Source organism: Sorex araneus, chromosome 3 (assembly GCF_027595985.1).
Source record: "Sorex araneus isolate mSorAra2 chromosome 3, mSorAra2.pri, whole genome shotgun sequence".
Lineage (NCBI taxonomy): Eukaryota > Metazoa > Chordata > Mammalia > Eulipotyphla > Soricidae > Sorex > Sorex araneus.
The window spans coordinates 104,634,066-104,656,018 of NC_073304.1; the positions used below are offsets into that span (position 1 = coordinate 104,634,066).

Consider the following 21,953-nt stretch of genomic DNA (forward strand, 5'->3'; position numbering starts at 1 on the left):
AGTTATTTGTCATGAAAACATACAAGAGTGTATACTTTTTAGCATGTTGATATTTTTAGTATGTTGCCTTATCTTTGATAAACTGTACAGATCACTTGAAAACCTTTATGGTAAAAGTCTTTTTTTTCCCTTCTGTAGTCCCACCATTTCAAGGACTAAAACAGTCTTGCGTTAAGTACAAGCCTGTGACCAGAAGTGAAGGAAGATTCTAAGAACTGAAAACTACTGTGGGACGTTATTAGCACAAAACCGAATTGCAAAAGCCTTAGATGCTTTCCACCTAAGAAGTTTATTCAACGGAGCAAATTCCCATTGGAGTTTCAATAACGGAATGAGTTTGGGTACAGATGAATGACCTGAAGGCGGCCCAACTCCCCTTTTATGGAAACTCTCAACAAACAAGCTGGTGTCCAGTTAGCCTCAGGTGCACACTGGACACACTGCTCAGTCTGTGGTCTGAGTGCCGGTGGGAGCGAGGAGCAAGTCCCTGTGATGCCAATCGTTCTAGCTGCTGGCCTTCCGAAGGAGTCCTCTTAGGGAGGTGTTTTACTTATTTATTTTCTGTTCACCTTGTGTCAGAGTTTTAAAGGAGGAAACTAGCATTAGAAAAATGAGACTTTCTGTAACTTGGTAGTGTTTGCTTTCATGATCTTCCCATTAATGTCTGTGATGGTGTGCGGTGGGCGCCCATGCTGCTTGTTCCCCCCAGAGAGTGCTCTAGTGACAAGAGTCTGTGAAAACCCCGTGGAAATTCTGCGTGTATGTTACCAACTTGTACTTTGGAACCTAAAACTTGGAAAAGTTTAGTCCTGGAAGCTTCAGAAGACAGAGAAGAAAGGCGGTTCATTGGCCTCAGTGCTGTAGGGTAACAAGTCTGAGGGAATGCTGAGACTGCCTGGTCAAACAGTTTAACACCATAATGTCCTCCTGGCTTAGTTTGGGGGAAAAAAATTGGCTTTTACCTTTGGACCCAGCATTCTCAGGTAACAGTAGCTTTTAGAAAGAATAGTTCCAGCTTTATAGGTCTTTCCCTATGAATTTGTGGATTTGTTATCATGTGATGTGATCAGCCTAAGGCCATTCACACGTCCTTTGATTTAGGTAACAGTTATAGTGGCATCTGAATTTCACTTGTTTGTAAGTAAGAAACTCACAGGTTGCCTTTGGTTAGGGAGTACAGCTAGTAACTCCTTTTGTAGAGTGCCTTTTTCCCTCAGCCCCACAGAGCCAGAGTGTCTGTCTCTCTCTCTCTCTCTCTCAAGCAGTCTCTCCCTCCCCCTCTCCTTCCTTCCCTTCTCCTTCTCCCCTCCCCCTTCCTTTTCTCTCCCCCTCCTCCTTCCCCTTACTCCTCTCTCTCTCTCTTTCTCTCTCTCTCTCCCTCCCTCTTCCCCCATCTCTCTCTCCCTCCCTCTTCCCCCATCACTCTCTCTCTCTCTCTCTCTCTCTCTCTCTATTTGCTGCTAAGAAAAACTTGGGCCCCAAGGTAAAGAACATTTTGCAGTCCCCTTGGTCACATCCTTAATTAGTGAATGCTTTTGGTTATTAGCCAGTTTTCACCTGTTCTAGCTTGGAGAATTGGGGATAAAAGCAGTTGAGCAGAGGCAAGACCTGCACATTTCCAGTTGGCCCGATAAGGCTGTGGGTAGTTACGTTGACAGAACAAAGCTGCCTTTTTTTTTCTTTTTTTTAAGCTTGTGAGACCTGCGGAGTGGTTAGAATAAATTCTGTGGGTGTGCTTAAGAAGCAGTGGCTCCATTTTGGTGTTCGCCCCATTTGAAGGGAGAGTGGGAAGGCCGTGGTAGTGGAGGGAGAACTTTGCCGCCTCTGAACCAGTGCTTCTTGTGTTCAGAGTGGAAAGACCCACTTGCCTTGGAGCAGAGATGTTCCAGTCAACCGCGTGAACTGGAAGGCAATATTCAGTAGATAAACCATGCCCAGGCATAAGCCATGGAATTCTCAGGGCGCACTACCCCCCTCCCCCCTTTGCATGTATCTGTCAAGGTGGAGTCCTGATCTAGAGAGTTGGGAAAAACAAAGCCCGTCAGAGGTATAAACCGTCTGCCTTTCTCTTACCTAAGAGAGATTGAGGACACTGCTGACTCCTGTAGTGCATTGGCTGTTGGCAACTGGACATCAGTGAAACATTTGGACTTCAGTGTTAATCACAACTTTTTCTCATACAAATTGCCTTTTTGTTTTGACTGCTCATTTCCAGATAGAATTGCTGTCAGATGCTTGTATTTCCTGGTCTCGTTGAAAGGAGTCTTAGGAAACAGGATTTGGTAACATTCCTCGTAACCCAGAAGAATTGGCATACTGCCTCAAGAGCTGCTGCTTGGATCTGGGGAATCTCGGGGTCTGAATCAAGGGACGCCTTCTGCTGTGAATCAGATGGACACTCCCCTTCTCCCCTCCACACCTCAAGTGCAACTTCAACATACCCAGAATCTTGCTCGATTTGAAATTCTGAGTCCTGGTTCCAGATCTTATTGCTGTTGGATGGGAAACAGGACATGTCAGGAGAGAGTGATCCACTTAAGAGCCTTAAATAGCTTTGAAATTAAACCCAGAGAGTTTCCATTGAAATCAGATTTAGAAATGAGTATTCTTAGGTGCCCGTGGAGCTTTTCAGGAACTCTAATCAGCATGCCAGGAGCTGCCCACAGGAAGGGTGTCTGTCTGCAAAGTGACCGAAGGAAAAGGTACCTGCTGCCCAGCGAGAATCCAAGCAAGGCTCATGACCAGCAGCCACACTTGGTTGCTCCTGTGGCTCCTACCACACACTGCCCCTCTGCTCCTGGGTCTCTGCTCTCCATGCATCTTCCTCTGCCGTTTCCTTCTCTCCAAGGGTTACTTCTACCTCTTGTTTTGGACCCAGACACAGTTGGTTCTCTAGCGTCTCATGGATGTTGGGAGCCGTTGGACCGGCCCTGCTGGGGGTTCGTTCACACCTGGGGCCTCAGAGCCTCTGCTGGAATCAGTGCCCAGGGCCTGTGAGGGGCGCATGTGCTGCTTTTGATGTCCATTCTCAGAGTAGCTTGGCTGTGTCTCTCCAAACACTTTTAAAAGTAATTGTTGGGGCCGGAGCGATAGCACAGCGGGTAGGGCGTTTGCCTTGCACGCGGCCGATCCGGGTTCGATCTCCGGCATCCCATATGGTCCCCCAAGCACCGCCAGGAGTAATTCCTGAGTGCAAAGCCAGGAGTAACCCCTGAGCATCGCTGGGTGTGACCCAAAAAGAAAAAAAAAAGTAATTGTTGCATTTGGGGAAGCAGTGCTCAAAAACAGGTTTTAGAAATATCTAAACACAGACCACAGGGGCCAGAGTGATAATACAAAGGGTAGGCACATGCCTTGCTCATGGCTGATCTAAGTTTGATCCCCAGCATCTCATACGGTCCCCTGTGCACCCCCAGTAGTTCTGAGCACAAAGCCAGGAGTAACCCCTGAGCATTGCTGGGTGTGACTTCCCCCCTCACCCCTGCAAAAAAATTTTTTTCCCCTCAAAAGCAGGCCACAAAGAAACTATAGCTGGTAAGGAATTTGCCTTGCTTGTGGTCGACCTAGTTCAATCCCTGGCACCCCATGTAGTTCCCCAAACACCACCAGAAGTTATTCCCTGAGCACAGAGCTAGGAATAAGCCCTGAGTGCCACAGGGTGTGGCCCCCCAAACGAACAAAAATAGTCTTTTGATAATTATTTTCTCCTCAGCCTACCTTGGTGGGGCTACCCATCTCCCACATCTGTCTTCTCCACTTTGGCAAAGTGGAAATTCTAAGATGTGTTTTAAAAACTGGATGACACATCTCCATGGTGTAGGAAATTACCTCCTTAATTGCCCAGTAGAATCAACCAGCTGAGCAGACTTGTTTATCTGGTCACAGCATCGCAATTTTATATTAGTGACTTGCAGACTTTGACCTACACTCATGTATAGATTATATTTTAAAGTGTAACTGATGAATCAGTATTTGATCTATCATTGTCCTGATTTTTTAATCAAAATGTATATTTCTAATCATTTTATAAAACAGAGAAATGGTTGAATGATTGTTTATTTTCTTGAAGGTATTTTTAAGATAAAGCTTCAATATAGGCCTGGAAACTTTGCTATCTAGGTAGTTTGATATGTTGTTGCATTGCAAACCTTGTGTATTGTAACTGGTTTTATACAAATATGACTAGTGAAAATTGTATAATTATAATGATGCAATTAAAAGTATTAACAGCCCTTTTGGTTTGTTGAATTTACTTGCTGGCTCTTAGAGTCGTGACATTTAGAGGCTAAATGCGAAGGAAGGGCGTTCTCTATAGTTTTCTGGGACAGCTGCAGTCAAACAGGACAGACTGAAGAGTATGGTGAAGAGCTAAACAGGCTGGAGCAGGGTCTTTGCATGCAGAAGGCTGGAGTTCAACTCGAGCACCCTTTAGTACCCCAGCACTGCCAGAGGCAGTCCCAAAGCAGCTAGTTGGGAGTTGTCTCCAACATCAGGTAACAATTTCCTCAGTTCTGGGCGCTGGAAATTCAAGATCAGATCATTTGCTGGATTGGTATTGACTTCCTGTGTCCACACTGGCCCCACTTTCTATGCTGCCATCCCTGGTGTTCCTCCGATCTTCACGCCCTTATACTCGGGCCCCAGTCAGATTGGATTCAGGTCCACCACAGGGACTATTGGCTTGAATGACCTATGTTAAGGCCTTGATTACAACTAGTCACACTTTGAAGTACCAGAGGCTTCATGTTAAGAATTTGGCAGAGGATTGTGGGGTTCAGTCCTTAATAGCATCCCAGACAGTGACGAAGGCACAGCTTTGATGCCACACTGCACACATCTTCAGCTCCAGCAATGCCGTGTGGGGACACAACACCACTAAGGGGTGGAGGCCAGGCCCCTCCTCTGCCCCTTCTTCTGACCCAATGGCTAGCAAAGGACAGCAGCTGGGGGCAGCTCATCCACTCTCTCTGTATTACTGTTTCCGGCACAGCCTGGCAGTTCTAATGTCTAGTGTCATGCAGAGATTGAATCTAGAAAGCAGGAGCCTTTCTGGGGTTGTATCCTGTACTCCCTAGTATCCCATAGGACTACACTGATCCATGCCATGTTCTCCAAGTCCAAACCAAAGGGACCCACTCTTTACCCTAAATTCCAGCAGTATATTGCCAGCCCTGAGGTGGGATTTGTGAACCCTGCCTATTGTTGAACATGGATGTGCCACCCTCCACAGTTGGGCAAACAAATCGGGCCGTGCCGCCCCCCTGGGGCACTGTTTGTGGGCTAAAGTAGGTCGATTTCCAGATGGTCATTAATGGGCAAGGAAAGTCTGGGAAGCTCTGATTTAGCCAAGGAAGCAGAGGCTGACCCTGGGTCATGTCCCTTCCTGCTGATAGGCTGGTATGGACGAAAGCAGGTCTTAGTGAAGGAAATTGGACCTGGTCAAGACCCAGGTCTTCCAGGGATACCCCTGGCCTTTAGACACTTGATCTCTTTAAGTGCAGTCACAGTCCTGGCCTCTGCCACTAGATCACAGGCTAAGCTGTTTTTATTTCTTCAGATGGGAGTAAAAAGAAGATACTCAGTGGCTCATAGCACTTGCCAGACTGGCAACAGATGTGAATCTGTGCTTTAGACCCCTCTACTGCTGCTACAGGCCGAGACTCCCCTCAGGAGGAAGTGTCCACAGACCCCACCCAGTCAGAAAATAGCAGGCTCAGTCGCTGCGGGGCCCCAAGGCGGGAAGCTCAATCCTGGAGTGATAGCACAGTGGGTAGGGCGTTTGCCTTGCACACGGCTGACCCGGTTCAATTCCCAGCATCCCATATGATCCTCTGAGCACTCCCAGGAGTAATTCCTGAGTGCAGAGCCAGGAGTGACCCCTGTGCATCGCCAGGTGCGACCCAAAAAGCAAAAGCAAAAACAAAAAAAAAAAGATTCAATGAGAACAAAATGAAATGTAGGCCAAGTGCTTCAAATAGTGACACATAGCTTTCAGTAAATTAACCTTGCATACATTTTATATCTTTGATCCATTTCTGATCACTGGTACCTGCAACATAATTTCTTGCAGATGATTTTTTTTTTTTTTTTTTTTGCTTTTTGGGTCACACCTGGCAATGCACAGGGGTTACTCCTGGCTCTGCACTCAGGAATTACCCCTGGCCATCCTCAGGGGACCATATGGGATGCTGGGATTTGAACCCGGGTCGGCCTCGTGCAAGGCAAACGCCCTACCCGCTGTGCTATCTCTCCAGCCCCAACATGATTTTTTTTTCCACAAACTTTCAGCCCAGTGATTTAAAAAAATTTTTTTAACGAATCACTGTGAGATGCAATTACAAAGTTTTCATGATTTTCAGTCATACAGTGACCCATCCCTCCACCAGTGTACATTTCCCACCACCACTGTCCCCAGTATTCTTCCTGCCACTCCACCCCCACCTTCTATGGCAGAAAATTTCCTTCTTACTCTACTTTGGGTAGGCCCAGTGATTTACAAACTACTACTGATAAGAGGCTTCATGTATGCCACGTTCCAGATTCCCTCTCCACCAGAGGTGCCCCTTAGCTGTTCCCTCTCTCCCAGTTTCTAGCGTTTTCAAAGAGATCAAGTGTGTTTAAACATTTGAAGGGAGAAACTCATGCACGGAGAAGGGCGGGTCTCTGGAGAGTGGATTTCCAGAGGGAGGGGTGAGTTGCCATAACATCCCCTCTAAGATGAACTCTGTTCTTTACCTCCAAACCCTCCCTTGGTTCTTCTGCAAAACTAATAAGTGCATAGTGTTCGGGTAAAATAGGTTGACAGGGGCTAGAGAGTACAGTAGGTGGGCACTTGCTTTGTACATGGCTGACCCAAGGTTTCCATTTTGTTTTGCATCACTGTGAAATAGTTACAAAGCTGATCGTGGTCTGGTTTCAGTCAGTGTTCCAACACTCACCCTTTCACCAGTGTACATTTCAAGTTTGATCCCTGGCATCCATATGGTGCCCTGAGTACCACCAGGAGTAATTCCTGAATGCAGAGTCAGGAGTTATCCCTGAGCACAGCTGGATGTGGCCCCCCAAAAAGAAAGATAAAATAGATCTAGTTATGGGAGTATGGTGTGTGGTACCAGCCTGGGGATATCACTATCTGATGCTTTCATTTTCTTAGCCTGCCTGGCCAGTAAGATAAGGCTGCCTTGAGGCAGCATGGTGGGACTGTGTTTCCAACAGCTGATGTTGCCAGATGTAACCAGAGCTCAGAACACCTCTTAGACTCTTGTGGAAGTCTCCCGACTTTTTTGCTGTTGAAACACTACATTCCTCGGTGTGAGCTGTTCCTGAAGCTGGTTATTTCTTTAGGATAATTCTCACAACAGGCATTTTAAGTTATGCCACACTTAAGTGTCTGATGTACACTGCACCCAAAAGAGCTTAGTGTATTTGTCCAGCACATGGGATCTTACCCAAACCTGGGGTGCAAATAGGCTCTGCTGCATATTAGCTATGTGATTTGGGCCAGGATGATGAGGATTGAGAGTTTAGAACAAGTACCTGGCATATACTAAGAACCACATGTTGTATCATAAAATTATTAATAAAAAAAGTATTGCCTTTGTAGCCTTCCCAAGGATTGACAATATAGAGCTCTGCTCTGCCCCTGGGCCACGTGCAGGGAACCCTCTACTTTAGCCCTCCTGATTATTCCTACTAGAGGTATTTTGTCCTCTAATTGGTCATTAGCATGCCTCCATTGTTTTTCTCTGACTGCTGAAGCAGTCATTGGACCTTTCTGGGCAAACACCTACCAGAACCCTGCCTAGACAGCTCACAGGGAATGTTGGTGGCACCTCGGCCATGTTGCTTGGGTTCTAACTGTGTCTCATGTCTCTGCTAGCAAGTCTGCATGGCCTTGACATGTTTCTGGACGACAGGTCCTCCAGCTGCACTGAGATGCCCAGGTAAGGAGACCCCACCCAGCAGGGCCAGGCTCCAGACCAGCTGGTCGCCTCTGGACCCCTCTAGTTCCTCCCTGGGTCCGATGTCAGTTTTTTCCTTTAGGTGCAAAGGCTCAAACATTCAGGGCACGAGTTTTGCCTCCTAGCTCTAACATTGTAGGCCCCTCAGATGTCATCTGTAAATGGGGCCAGGCTTTGGCAGGCAAAAGATGGATTTTGCATTGTTTTACTTCGAGGGAAAACAATGGTCGCTTCTCATCATGGGTGTGTATCTGCAAAACAACATGGCTTTTCAGGCATCCGAGTTCTTCATTGTATAGGACTATGAAGAATGCCAGAGATGTCCCCAGCCACTGGAAAGTTCGACCCTCGCCCACAGCTCTAGCCCCTCAGCAGATGGGGGAATTGCTCTCCTCCAATACTGCTTGCTTGGGCAACCTTGTGAGAATGCAGCCCAGAACCATGTGAAGTGAATGTCATTCTCTGGCCCTGTTCTCCCTGCCCTTGGGCCCTCAAGGGCAGAGGCAAGTTTCCCTGTCAGGCTAGACATGGCCTGAGGCTGGCTTGAGTCAGGGCCAGGTGGAGAAAGATGCAGTCGCTGGCCTGCCTGGCCTGGCTTTCACCAAGAGGCTGTCTGTGCACATTTCTTAGTCACTGAGAGTAGAGTGTTTGGTGACAGTTGGTAGACACCAGGCACCTGCAGGACAGGCTGGGGTGGGGTGCACTGGGCCTACCCAGGCCCACTCTATCATGCCAATACCCAGTCTGCCCTGAGCCTCAGGGCCTTTTACCCAGCCCACACTGAGCCAGTGCTTGCTGTATGCAGTGGCCCTTCAGGTCCCGGTGTCATGCGCACATTTACTGTCTCCTCCATTTCCAGCAACAGATGGCTCTCCCGTGCCATCTCCTTTCTAGACCGGCTCTTCATATGGCTCGGGATTCCCAGGGACTAGACTTCAGTGGCCAGCAGCGCTCCAGGATGTGCGGCCAGCAGAAACCCTCTCCAGCTGCCATCCAAGCCTGTCTCCTCAGCTTGGGCCTCAGCTGCTCAGAACAAGTGTTTGCCTCGTTCTTCCCCTGGTACTGTGGATGGTGGGTGGCCGGGTGAGAGCAGGGACTCTGCCCCACCTGACATAGTACCTAGATCCTGGCCCTGGCCCACAGCTCTTGAAGTACCGTGCCTCTCTGGTAGCAGCTGGAGCCCTTCTGTCTATCTCCCTAGAGAAATTCATGCAGAAATCCTGAGGCTCCTATGGTCTCAATGGCCGAGCACTGACCAATTCCGGGAGTGCAGGCTGTCCTGGAGGCTTACCTTAAAGGCACTATTCACCAATCACCCCAAGATTCTGTTGTTCTTCCAATAGTCAGGGAACCTTTTTCCTGCCAAGGGTGATTTGGACATCTGTAGAATCACTCATGGGCAGACAGAACTAGACTGTCAGGCACATGATTCTGTGACCTCATAAGGCTGAACAGCCCCCAGATTAGTAGTGAAGATCTGTTGGCAGTTGACATCCTCCCTGGGTGCGTCCGTAGATGAACTGGGCAGGACACCGCACTCCTCACTAGACAAGTAGCCTCTGCATGTCCTGCACTTCTCATCTGCTCACCCCTCCAGTCCTGCTTCCCTTACCTCTGAAACACATGTCCAGTTTGCGTCTGTCTGAAAACTCTGCTGCTCCTTGTTGCTCCCAGCCAGCTCAGCAGCAGGGACACAGACAGACCAGTACTGACAAGACAATGGCACACAGGGTGTCCAGGTAAGGTCCCTGGAGGTGGGGGTGCACGCTTCTTGGAGAGATGTGGGTGCCAAACTTGGTATCTGACAACTCAGGACTCGTTGCCTGAGGCTCCAGGGCAAGTGGATGCACCTCTCCCGGTGCAGTGACATTGTTCTCCCAAAGCCTCTCTCATCAGACACGTTTCCCCAAGGGCACCACACACAGAAGGCGCCCTGCTCTGCCCATGCCTGAGCTCCTCCGTGGATGAGCTAGGGAAATTCTTGTTGCCTTTGGTTATGGACAACTTTGTAAGCAAGGTGGCAACTTGCCCACAGCCCAGGCATTTGGCAGATGCAGCCGAGGCTTGAATACAGGACCCGAAAGCTGTGGGCCTTAAGCTCCATGTGACACCCCGAGACAAACGTGGGCTTCTGTCTCCACCTGTGCTTTACTGGTGACCCTGAACCTAGCCTGCTGCCTCACCCCTTGTTCTCTGCATGCTCCAGAACCCTAGAGAGCCCTGCTAAGACATCTCAGGACATTGTCTCCACACCATTCCTCTCCATCTTCATTCTCTCCCCATACACACAGGGGCCTGGGCCTCCCACACCAGGAGTTTGTGTCAGGCAGCCAACCTGGCTCCAGGCAGAAAACTCGGAGGAGGCAAAGATGGGGGCAGCAGGAGCATAAGGCACATAAGCTCGAAGTGCCTGTTCTTTCCAGAGCTGCAGTCTCCTGTCTGAGACCCTCTTCAGAGAACCTGCCAGTGCTCCATGAGACCACCCCCCTCCCCCGGCCAAATGTGGGTTCCTGTCTCCACCTGCGCTTTACTGGTAGTCCTGAACCTAACCTGGAGGCTCAAGCCTTGCTCTCTACATGATCCAGAACCCTAGAGAGACCACCGAGAAACCACCCGCAGGCTGGATGCTGAGCGCTGCACAGAGCAGAGGAACACACTGGTGGAGACATGCAGGATCACATTAGATAAAGGCGCTCCTCAGAGGTAGCACAGCTGCCCCTGGGAGTTCGCCTCTTCCCAAACCTTCAACCAGAAGAGTGGCTGGCCCTGGACTCACATCACTCTCTTCATGAGTCTCTGGGTCTAACACTGCTGCCTGGATAGCCAGAAATTCTGTCTTAGAGAATGGCCCAGGGATGATACCTACCCTTGCAATTCAGATAGGCCTAACCAATCTCCAAAACAAATGACCTTCCTAGCCAGCCTCAGTCTTGGTTCTGTGTAAGACCACTGCCCAGTGCCAGAGTCATCTGCAAAGAAACCTGGCCATGGAACTTGGACCAGGAGGCCTTGCCTGGTACACCAGTTCAAATAATTCTCCACATCCTGTTTCTCCCAGCCCCTGAGGTAGTTCCCTGCTCTTTGCTTCTGCTCTGCCTCTCTGGGACACTAGACTGTAGATGATCACACCAAGGAAATTCCCTATCCACCTTTCCCACTGGTGAGTAAAGCCCTCCGCAGCAGGATCCTCCAGACTCTTTCCAGCCACAGTAGCATAGCATGCTTCCCAGGACAGGAACCTCTACCATTTCAAAAACAGTACTTGCAAACAGTAAATCCAGCTTTAAGGATTTTCAAAAGTATTGTTCTAAACACTAAGTGGAACATTCTCCTTTTTGTTCGAAAAGGATCTCCTTTTTGTTTGTTTTCAGTTTTGGTGCCACACCCAGCAATGTTCAGGGGTTAGTCCTAGGTCTGTGCTTAGGAATTATTTCTGGCAGTGCTCACAGGATTGTATGTGATTGAACCTAGGTTGGCCAAATGTAAGGCAAGCACTGTACTTTGTCTCTTCAAAGATGAGGCAAAGCAAAATGACTGCTCATTTACGTAAAATGACTGATCCACTGAGAAGCAGGACAGTTTCATGCATACCAGTGACTCTCTCACAAGACTCAGATCAGGGACATGTCTCATCTTTCCCAGGAAAAGGAAAGAAAACAGTTAATACAGCTCAGTACCTTGTTATTAATTTAATAACAGACCAAAGGTAGGCTAACACCACAGCAGATATCCTAAACTGACTAACGGCTGAAGATTTATATTTGGTTATTTGACAAAATATGGGCCCTCTATAATAGACTAGCCCTTTCTCACATTCCTATCTACCAAAGGATTCAGTTTTCTACAGTACCAAGAGGGAATATTATTTCTGTGTGGTCCAAGTTCAGAAAGCTGGAGTCCAGGTTCCCAAAGCAGGGAGCGGCACAGATCCAGTCTGTGATGACAGGCACCCATGGTTTCCTCAATGGAATGGGGGAGCTCTGAGCACCGTCCCTGTCATGCTCCTTCCCTGACTGTACCCTACAGGCTCAGCTCTTCTGCTGTATGGAGGAACATCTGAGGTTGCCCCCAACCCCAATTTCTCAGCAAAAGCTAGGAATTTGAATTGGTGTCAGGACCAAGTGAAAAACACTGTATATTGATGCATTAAGTATTATTTACAAGCTTTGCCCATGATAAAGACAGTGAACTCTGATATTCATTCTGAGGGAGAAAAGGTTATGGCAATAAGCCGCATCATATTTACTTGAACCCCTTTTTATCTGACCAGTAGATTTCCATGATTTTAAAAACCATATTCAATCACCCTTCTCTGAAACCACCCACACATTCAATATACATACTTACAATAAGTAGAGGGGTGTGTGTGTGTGTGTCCACCTGCACGTACACACACACACACACACACACACAAACACACACACAGAAACCAGGAGGTAGTTTTAAGTCAGCATTTAAAAAATAAATCAATCCTTAATTCTGTCAGAGTGGGTGACCAATGGCGAAATCACCCAATGGCGAAATATTAACTATTGAAAATTATGGATTAAATAAAAAACAACTCACAAAATTCCAGGAGAGTATCACATTTACAAGTAAACATAAATACAATCATATTTTAATATTTTAATTTCTTGTTCTCTGAAAACTGCTAATGACTGCTGAATGATCAGTTTTATGTATTTTCTCGATTGTCTTTGGCTACCTATACAACTTGCTAGCAGTCACAATAGATTCTAGTTTACAACTTTAACTCTCCATATTTTGTGAAGGATTCAATACAAGCTCTATATACATATTTTAAATTTTTTAACTTCATTTGGAATCCCTTAGAAAAATAATCACCATTCTCCACCTTCTTGGAAAAAGTGCTAGGCTTGTCTGGAGAAAACCAGATTCCCAAACCCCCCATGCCAAAAGAAGTGCAATGAATTCACACTACACCTGGGGGAAAAAGCAACATCTATTGTTCTTAGAGTCTGACTCTCTTCCCCATAGCAAGGAAAGTCTCTTTACAGGTACACTGGTGCTGTTTCCTTGCCAGGGAAAGAGGGCTCTCTCAGGCCAGAGCGGGAAAGTCTTCGGGGTCATCTGGGTTTGGAGCAACGTCTTGTATCTAAAAAAGAGAAGAGGACACCAAATGTCATTTAGCCAGTTCCATGGGGTGTGAAGCCTTGCTCTGGACAGGGAAAGGACAGCTGGGGGTTCTGTGCACTGGGAAGCCTATCTCCTTGTCCTAATCTGTGGCACTTCCTATAAAAATACAGAATGCTTTCTCTATGGTGGAACACTGATGATAAAAGGATGATCAAAGACAACTTCTGCCCTTGGGATATGAGTCCTAACTTTCACTGAGTTCCTGAGGGATTCAGCAACAGTCCACAGCATGGGCATCAAAGACAGTTTGGTGTCAAAGTTTGTGCCACATTCAGGTCTGGTGCTATGCACTGGACATAAGCCTGTGCCAAGACACAGTGGTCCCAAAGCTATGTCTCTCACCCCAAGATGGCACAACCTGTTCTGAAGAGTCTGCTCTCTGCAGTAAGAAAGGCGTGGATTTGGAACTTCCTAATTTATAACAGATCCTTCCCAACCCAGAAATACACCACTCGTTTCCTTGCTTAAGTGGAGTCTGACCACCGAGACCCTTCCCAGAGCTCACTAGGGTGTGGACAGGGGAATAGACAGCCAGAAAAATGTCTCCATGAGCAGCCACATTGACACTGGCACAGGGCGACTCTCCCAGGAGCAGGGACATTCACTCATGCCTCTCCTTTGAGAGCTTTCAGGACAGGCCTGTGATGCTACATGGTGCTGAACAAAGCACTGGGAAAACAGGAATAGGCCAATGTTTCATCTCTGTTGTCTACTTAAAAGATATCACTCCCCTGAGGCCAACCCCACCAGAGAGAAAAAAATTATAAGCGGAGAGAATGCTTCAGAGACTGATTTGGTCTAGACAGAGAAAGGATCAGAGCTCTGAGGATCTACTCAGGTAAACAGGCCAGGGTGGAGAAGTGCTGGCGAGTATAAGGGCAAAATTGCTGGGGCCAGAGAGATGGTACAGTGGATAGGGCACTTGCCCTGCACATCACTATGTTTGATCCGCAGAACCCCATCTGGTCCCCCAAGTCCACGCCCCTCCTCCCCTGAGCACAGAGCCAAGAGTAAACCCTGAGTACTGGCAGGTGTGGTCCCCAAACCAAAATAAAACAGATTTTGCCGAGGAACCAGGAATAAAGTGGTGTTGGCTGAGGAATGGGCAAAAATAAAAATGGTTTGAGGCAAGGTAAGCTGGAAAGGCTGCAGGAGACCCTGAAGCCCTAGGATTCTTTCTAACCCATATGAATGTTGAGACCAGTTGGCAAGCAGGTCTGATGAGGGAGTGTTTTCATAATCCTGAGCCACAGTGACTGCAGCCAACACCGCCAGGGTGTCCCAGGTAGGAGTCCGCCTGGCTGATTTCCAGGAGGCTAACTAAACAAGTGGCCTTCACTTCACACACGCCAATAGCACTAATAGGGAAGTAGCTGGAGGCAGAACCCAGTGACTCTCCACACCCAATGGAAGGTTCAGCACGCCCTCACACTCCCGTTCCACCCCGAATCTGGAGTCCAGCACTCACCACTTCTGCTCTGGGCACATAGTTCTCTGCCCTTCTGACCCTTCCCCGGCCTCCCCGGGTGCCGCTTCTGGCCCCACGCCCTGGACGGGGGAGGCTTCCAAAGTTAATCTCCAGCTGGGAAGTGATGTCATTCGCCGCTTTCCGGAAAACATGGGCCTCATCCTCATAGTCCTCCTTCACCATCTGAAATACAGTCACAGCACCAAATACACACATCCATACCCTCAATCTGCCACCAGAACAGGGTGGCAGAGTCTCCTGATCGCCAAAGCAGGTGACAGGCCATGTTGGAGATGCCTCACCAGCTCTAGGAAGAGTGATGGCGTCTGTGCATTCTGCAGTCATAGTCTGAATCCAAGCTAACTTCTTTACATTATTTCAGGAAAGACCAACGTCTATCAGTTAAAGAGGTGACCAAGATGTGGGCAGTACCAGCCCTGGAAGGCTCTGAAAGGATAGAATGCAGCCACTAGATTCCAGTGCAATTGGGTTCCTCCTCCTGTTTTTGATGTTTTGGAGCCACACCCAGTGGTACAGGGTTGGGGGCGACTGTGGAGATTGTTTCAATAGTGCTTGGAGCACCATCAGTGCCAGAAGGAACCAGGCTACTGGGGCAGACCTGTTCTCTCAAAGAAGGTGGATTTCCAGAGGCTGCTGGTTTTTGTTTTGTTTGTTCTTTTTTTTTTTCCCCTATAAAGGAGGTAGGCAGGCCAAGATGTAAGATTTGGGCCAAGAATGTGGGTCAGGTGGCAGAGCATGATCTTCCATGTATGTATAAGGCCTGGGTTGGCTCCACAACCCTGATGGATTTGACTCCCACAACAATCATCGAAGTATGTGTGTGAATGTATATATGTACATATAAGCATATACAAGCTTGGACATAACCAACAGCAATCAATACAACTGTTTTATCAGAGGCATATTTTGCTGCGAGTAAATCTTAATTTTGCTTTTGTTTGGTCATAAATTCCACTTTAACAAGTAGGGAATATCATCTCCCTAGAATAGAAATTCATGGAGAAACTCCTTTCACGTGGATGCTAACTGTACATGTACCATATGGTTAAAAAGTGTGGGACTGGGCCAGAGCGATAGCACAGTGGGTAGGGCGTTTGCCTTGCATGCGGCGGACCCGGGTTTGATCCCCGGCATCCCGTATGGTCCCCCAAGCACCGCCAGGAGTAATTCCTGAGTGAAAAGCCAGGAGTAACCCCTGAGCATTGCTGGGTGTGACCCAAAAAGCAAAAAAAAAAAAAAAAAAAAAAAAAAAGTGTGGGACTTACAATAAATAATTCTGACTCAAAATACAAATTATAAAAACTGAGTATGGTTGGGGCTGGAGCGATAGCACAGCGGGTAGGGCGTTTGCCTTGCACGCGGCCGACCCAGGTTCGGATCCCAGCATCCCATATGGTCCCCTGAGCACCGCCAGGGGTAATTCCTGAGTGCATGAGCCAGGAGTAACCCCTGTGCATCGCCGGGTGTGACCCAAAAAGAAAAAAAAAAAAAAAAAAAACTGAGTATGGTTTATCTGAGGGTTGCTACCAATGCTGCATAAAAGAACTCAAGCTACTTTAAAACAATTTTTTAAATTATAGCCTAACCTGGGGAAGTGTAATAGTACAGCAGATAGGGTGTTTTCCTGTCACATGGCTGACTCGAGTTCTATCCCTGGCCCCCATAAAGCCCTACAAGCCCAACAAGAAGTGATCCTGGAGCATAGAGCCACGAGCAAGTCCTAAGCACTGCCTGGTGTGAATCAAAACCAAAAAAGAAAACAAAAAAATTATAGTCTAAGCCTAAACATGTGTTTTTGATTTATTTAGTTGAAGTTTGTATGTTTGCTTTCTGTTTCACATATGAATAAAATCATCTGGTGTTTAAGAACACCAAAGACAAAGACAGTTCATTGTCACTGTCAGTCATCCTGTTGCTCATCAATTTGCTCGAGCGGGCATCAGTAATGTCTCCATTGTGAGACTTGTTGTTACTGTTTTGGGCATATCAAATACACCAAGGGGAGCTTGCCAGGCTCTGCCATTCGGGCAGGATACTCTTGGTAGCTTGCCCGTCTCTCCTAGAGGAGCGGAGAAATCAAATCCAGGTCGCTGTGCGCAAGGCAAACGCCCTACCCACTGTACTATCACTCCAGCCCATTTTATTGTAATTTATTAAATATTTATCAAGTAAGTTTGATTTGGCTTTATTTCATAATATTTGATGAAACTAAGCCTTCACTTTTAAATGAAACGACTTACAGAAACAATGCCATTGATCTTGGAATAATAAATATATAATGTGAAGCATTCCCCAAACCTGTACATCAACCTCTTCTGGCCAGATATTTATTATAGGTTTCAAGTCTAACATTTGTGCTTGCTTTAAAATTTCAGATTAAAAGTGTAAAAACTGGGGACATGACTCAGTGATAGAGTCATGAACTTATGAGGCCTGGGTTCAACACACACACACAAAGACACACACACACATCTTAGCTCAATGAATTCCAGTTAGGAAGGTTAAGTACAGGACTTGGGCACACTGGCACTGGTTATGGGGAACTATGTTGTGCGTATGAAGTGAGGGCTCCCAGCATGCCGTCCCTGGAAGCAACAGCCACCTCCCACTTTGTGCTGTGGAATTTCCGCTGAGCAATGAGCGTTTAAAGAGCACAGCACATTTCACCAAGTCGGGTCTGAACTTCCCAAATGTGATTGTTTTGCCTTTGGATGTGAAGAACACTTTGCCTCTTAGAGCACACTAGGAAAGTAAACCAGTGAACCCGTGATTTGGCTTTTGCTGCTCTAAGAAAAATTTCTGACTAAAATCTTCAGTGATAAGATTAACAGGAACTAGTGCTGTGTGGTTCACTGACACCAAACTTGATGACTCAGCTAATCCAGTTGATTCAAATATTCCAGGAAGCCTCTCGGGAGGTAGCGTATGGATTTGGTGTTGACTGAAAAAGAACAGCTTCTATTTTTGCTAAAAATGTTAGAAGCATGTTTCACATGCAGATGCTACCTATGTTTTAGGCAAAGCTTTGTAATACCCCAGAACAAAAAGAAAGTAGATAGGAAATAGCTAATGGGCTTGTGAAAATAGCTCACAGGAATTTCTTGGCAAACACAGGCCAGAGAGACAGTCCAGTGGGCAGGGGGCTCTTGTCTTGCAATGTGGCTGACCCAGGTTTGATCCCTGGAACCCATGTGGTCTTATAAGCACCATAATGAGTGATCCCTGAGATCAGAGCCAGGTATAAGCTTTGAGCACCCCTAGGTTTGGCCCAAAAAGCAAAATAAAATAAACAATTTCTTGGAGAATAAATGACAAAAATAGTTTAAAACTTATTAGTTAAGGGTTCCAAAAGCTTGGGATGGTGAAAAGAAAAGAGGATCCTTTGACATAAATAATCCTTAAAATGAAATTACTTGTTGAGCTACAGCACAGGTTTTGCATTGAGGATACCTGGGTTCAATCTCCAGCATTACAAGCTTCTCCCAAGTAACTATGAAGTAACCCCCAAGCATATCAAGTGTGGCCCAAAGCCCACCACCAAAAGTATTCACTCAAATACAATAAAAATATCAATGGGAACACAAATAAATCTATGTGATATAAAATTTCTGGGTTTGAAATGGAAAATCAATGAATAATATCAGAGGAAAAAAATTGCTCATTACCAACAACAAACAAATTGGCATCTTAGAGAGAAATATCTGTTATCTCATGATGCACATTTAAAATCTTAAAATTAGAATATTTCAATACCCTTTAAGGACAATGCATCATTTAATCACAGTCTGGATTTTCTGATAAAATGTTCAAAGCTAAGGTCTTCAATAAAGAGCTGAACATGAAAAATCAGGCCCTCACAAGAGTGAGGCTTAGAATAGTTCGACAGGACAGTTGGTGATTGGCACAGAACCAGTCACACTCCAGGTTCACTTGTGCTGTGCCTTTTGAGTCTGATGATATGGCAGAGTACATGGAATTGCTGCCGTGAGAGCAGAACCTCACACAATTTAGCATGCTCTTACTAAGAATTAGAGCAGAAGTAAATCTTATCACGTAAATGCAGAGCAGTTTTCCTTTGAAATGGCATTGTTGTGGAAATATTTTGGGTTTTTGTTTGTTTTGTTTTGTTTTGGAGTCACACCCATTGATACTCAAGAGTTATTTCTGGCTCTGCTCTCAGGCATTACTCCTGGTGGTGCTCAGGGAACGATATGGGATGCTCAGGATTTAACCAGGGTCAGCCGCATGCCCTACCTGCTGTACTATTTCTCCAGCCCCATACACCTCATTTTATTTATTTAGTTTTTGCTTTTTTTGGGTCACACCCGGTGATGCACAGGGGTTACTCCTGGCTCTGCACTCAGGAATCACCCCTGGCGGTGCTCAGGGGACCAGATGGGATGCTGGGAATCGAACCCGGGTCAGCCACAAGCAAGGCAAACGCCCTACCCGCTGTGCTATTGCTCCAGCCCTGCACCTCATTTTAAAGGCTAAAGTACAATTAAACATCCAAGGGTACCTCTAGATACAAAACATCAGACTCACATCATCTCTATACTTGGACTTGTGTATCACCACTGCTCTGGAAGGGACGGTAGACTCGGGTTTCCGAATGTTAAACTCAGGCTTTGGTCTGGTCTGTTCTTGAAGATTTTTCCATTCATCTAAGGTCATCTCTTGAACTTGAGTTTCTTCTATTTCCAAGTCAGGAACTCTAAAAAGAAGCATAAAGTCTCATTTATGAATGGGTCTGAAATGCCTATGTTTTCAAATAAAAGCCACATCTGTTAGCTTAAGTTATTTTCATGGCACTGCATCTCAAGTCTAATAAGAGCTAGAAACTATTGGAGGGGCTAGGATGGCAGGTCAAACGCGTAGCCATTGAGCTTGCTCCCTGCACTCTGGTGGTTTCCTGAGCACAGCTGGGCATAATCCTAAACATAGCCAAGTCCAAGAACAGAACTGTCAAGCCGACAATTCTAGGCTGAGCATTATACCAGGAGTAGTCCTAGGGCCACAGAGCACTGCTGGGAGTAGCCCCATTAAGAAAATGAAGAAAATCTGTGAACCAAAAGCTTCCTTATTTTATTTTCACATTTTATATTATCATTGTTAAGTGAAGATAGTTCCTATGCTCAAAGCCGTTTCTGAAAGCAGGACCATCATCCTCCCATGGCATTTCCAGGCATTTCCTAATCCCAGATGGCATCAAGCACAAAATGAGATGATCACAGAGGAAATGGGAGGAGCTCCTGAGACAAACCAAATCCAGAAAAGCATGAACAGAGGTTACATGAGGTTTACAAATATGTACTTTTATGAACAGCCTTTAAATTGGAGAATTTTTAAAAGAGATGAGGGATATATATATGAAATAGTTATATATTATATGGAATTATACATATATATGAAATAGAGTTCAGAAATAAGCCTTCACATTTACAACTGATTGTTTTTCAACCTGGGAGCTAAAGACAGTTCTAAGGAAAATAAACATGTTCCAACAAATGGTGCTGGGAAAGCTACATGACACAAGCATAAAGGAATGATCATCTTGGGTCCTTATCATAAGTAAAAAAGTTATAAGCATGGAATTCTTAGAAGAAAACAGAAGAAAATGAACCTGCGTGGCCTTCGGTTCAGCAATGGTTTTATACAGGTGACATCAAAAGCAGAAGCAACAAAAGAACAAAATAAATACGGAACATCACCCAACTGAAAACTTTTGTGCTGCAAAAAAGATACCCCATGAAAGGGCTGAAAATATTTGTAAGTCAGATATATGATAAGGAATTTATATCTAGAATAAAAGTCCCCTTACAACCATAAATAAATGACCCAAATAAAAAATAGGAAAGGCTCTGAATAAACACTAAGGAAAAAGTAAGGCAATAAAATGCTCAACATCATCAGCCTTGAGGAAAATGCAAGTTAACATTACAATGAGTTACTACACTCACTAGGATGGTTAGAATAAAAGATAAATCTTGAAATTAATGAACAGCCAGAAAAATTTCTCCAGACACTTGTGCATGGCTGAGACATCCAAGGCATCCTGGAGGGGGACAGGTCAGTCCAGTGTCCACCCAAACAGAGTTCCTGCAGCCACTTGTTCCCACACTCCAAAATCACCACCATCCCCCTGGCCAGACTCCACTGTCTCCAGACCGGGCTTCACCCAGAAAATTAATCTGCTGAAAAATTCATGTATGTGGGTTTTGTGACTGAAATCTCCAGGCTTTTCTCGGAGTCAGGATGGGCTACCACCCCACAACTCCCAGTAGTTCCAGAAGCCCAGGCAGTCATGTCCATACCCCTAAGCCATCCCCCAGTTAAAATTTTAACTCCAGTTGTACCACCCCCTTTAAAGTTTTGGACTTCTTGGAGCACATGGCTGCAAATGTGACCATGCAACATCTTATCTCTATAACACTGATAAACCAATAGTAGCACATCAGATCAGATAGGATGTAACGCAGAAGGCAACCAATCTCGATTAACAAAACATGAACATAGAGTCTTAATGTTACTACAACAACATGTTAATAATCTCACATATAAGTACTTAATGTCTCCATGGTGAGATGCAACAATTTACACTAATTTTCTTCTAAGGAAATATTTTTTGATCATTCTGCTAACAAAATTACTGATAAACAATATAAATTATTGAGGGTCTGCTATGACTGAGGAGTGGTTGGAGAAATGGAGACACTGGAGGGAAGATGTTATGGTGGTGGGATTGGTGCTGGAATACCGAATGCTTGTAACAAATCATCATGAACAACTTTGCAAACCAGAGTTTAGTGTAGGGGGAAAATAAAGTGTAAATAAAATAAAATAAAGGGAAAATAAAATAAAGTATAGGGGAAAAATTTACAGATATAGGCCTTACCTATTTCATGTAAATTCCAAATATGTTAATAAAGAATTGTTTTAAGTTTTATTAGTGACAGGTAAGATGATTATTACCATGAGATTCAAGTATATAATAAAATTTAATGTAATATACTTTTTAAAAAGAATAAATAATACACTGCTGAAGAGAATATGAAAAGTTTGGCAGAGGCCTTCAGGATTTCAAACATTTTGGACTGCTGTTATATGTGGATGCCTGTTATATGTGAGGTCCTGGGTTTGAGCTCCAGAAGCAGAAAGGGATAAAAGCAAACTGTTACTATCTGATCTAGTCACTTAATTTCATTCTTGGCATATATCCAAGTAAAGTTATTATCTATGCTCCTGCATCTGCAGCATGCTCCATAGTAAGGACATGTGAATGCAACTGCTAAAAGTGCAGCCTTGGGGGCTGGAGTACAGCAGGTAGGGCATTTGCCTTGCACGCG

The 21,953-nt window shown here is 45.7% G+C and overlaps 2 protein-coding genes across 18 annotated transcripts in view; one reads left to right on the forward strand and one right to left on the reverse strand.

Annotated features, from left to right (window-relative positions):
- Nucleotides 1–4,232, forward strand: part of CDC14B (cell division cycle 14B) — a 99,154-nt gene extending 94,922 nt beyond the window's left edge. For all 17 annotated transcript variants that reach the window (XM_055130409.1, XM_055130406.1, XM_055130407.1 and 14 more), the window contains one exon: nucleotides 139–4,232. Coding sequence is in view for 13 of the 17 variants with exons in the window: in XM_055130406.1 (XP_054986381.1) it covers nucleotides 139–175 (37 nt within the window). In the remaining 4 variants the exon portion in view is untranslated. The remainder of the gene's footprint in view (nucleotides 1–138) is intronic.
- An 8,325-nt stretch (nucleotides 4,233–12,557) lies between these two features.
- Nucleotides 12,558–21,953, reverse strand: part of HABP4 (hyaluronan binding protein 4) — a 38,994-nt gene continuing 29,598 nt past the window's right edge. The window contains exons 6-8 of the mRNA XM_055130424.1: nucleotides 19,153–19,321; nucleotides 14,587–14,769; nucleotides 12,558–13,077 (exon numbers count right to left, since the gene is read on the reverse strand). Of these exons, the coding sequence (XP_054986399.1) occupies nucleotides 13,021–13,077; nucleotides 14,587–14,769; nucleotides 19,153–19,321 (409 nt within the window). The 3' untranslated portion in view covers nucleotides 12,558–13,020. The remainder of the gene's footprint in view (nucleotides 13,078–14,586; nucleotides 14,770–19,152; nucleotides 19,322–21,953) is intronic.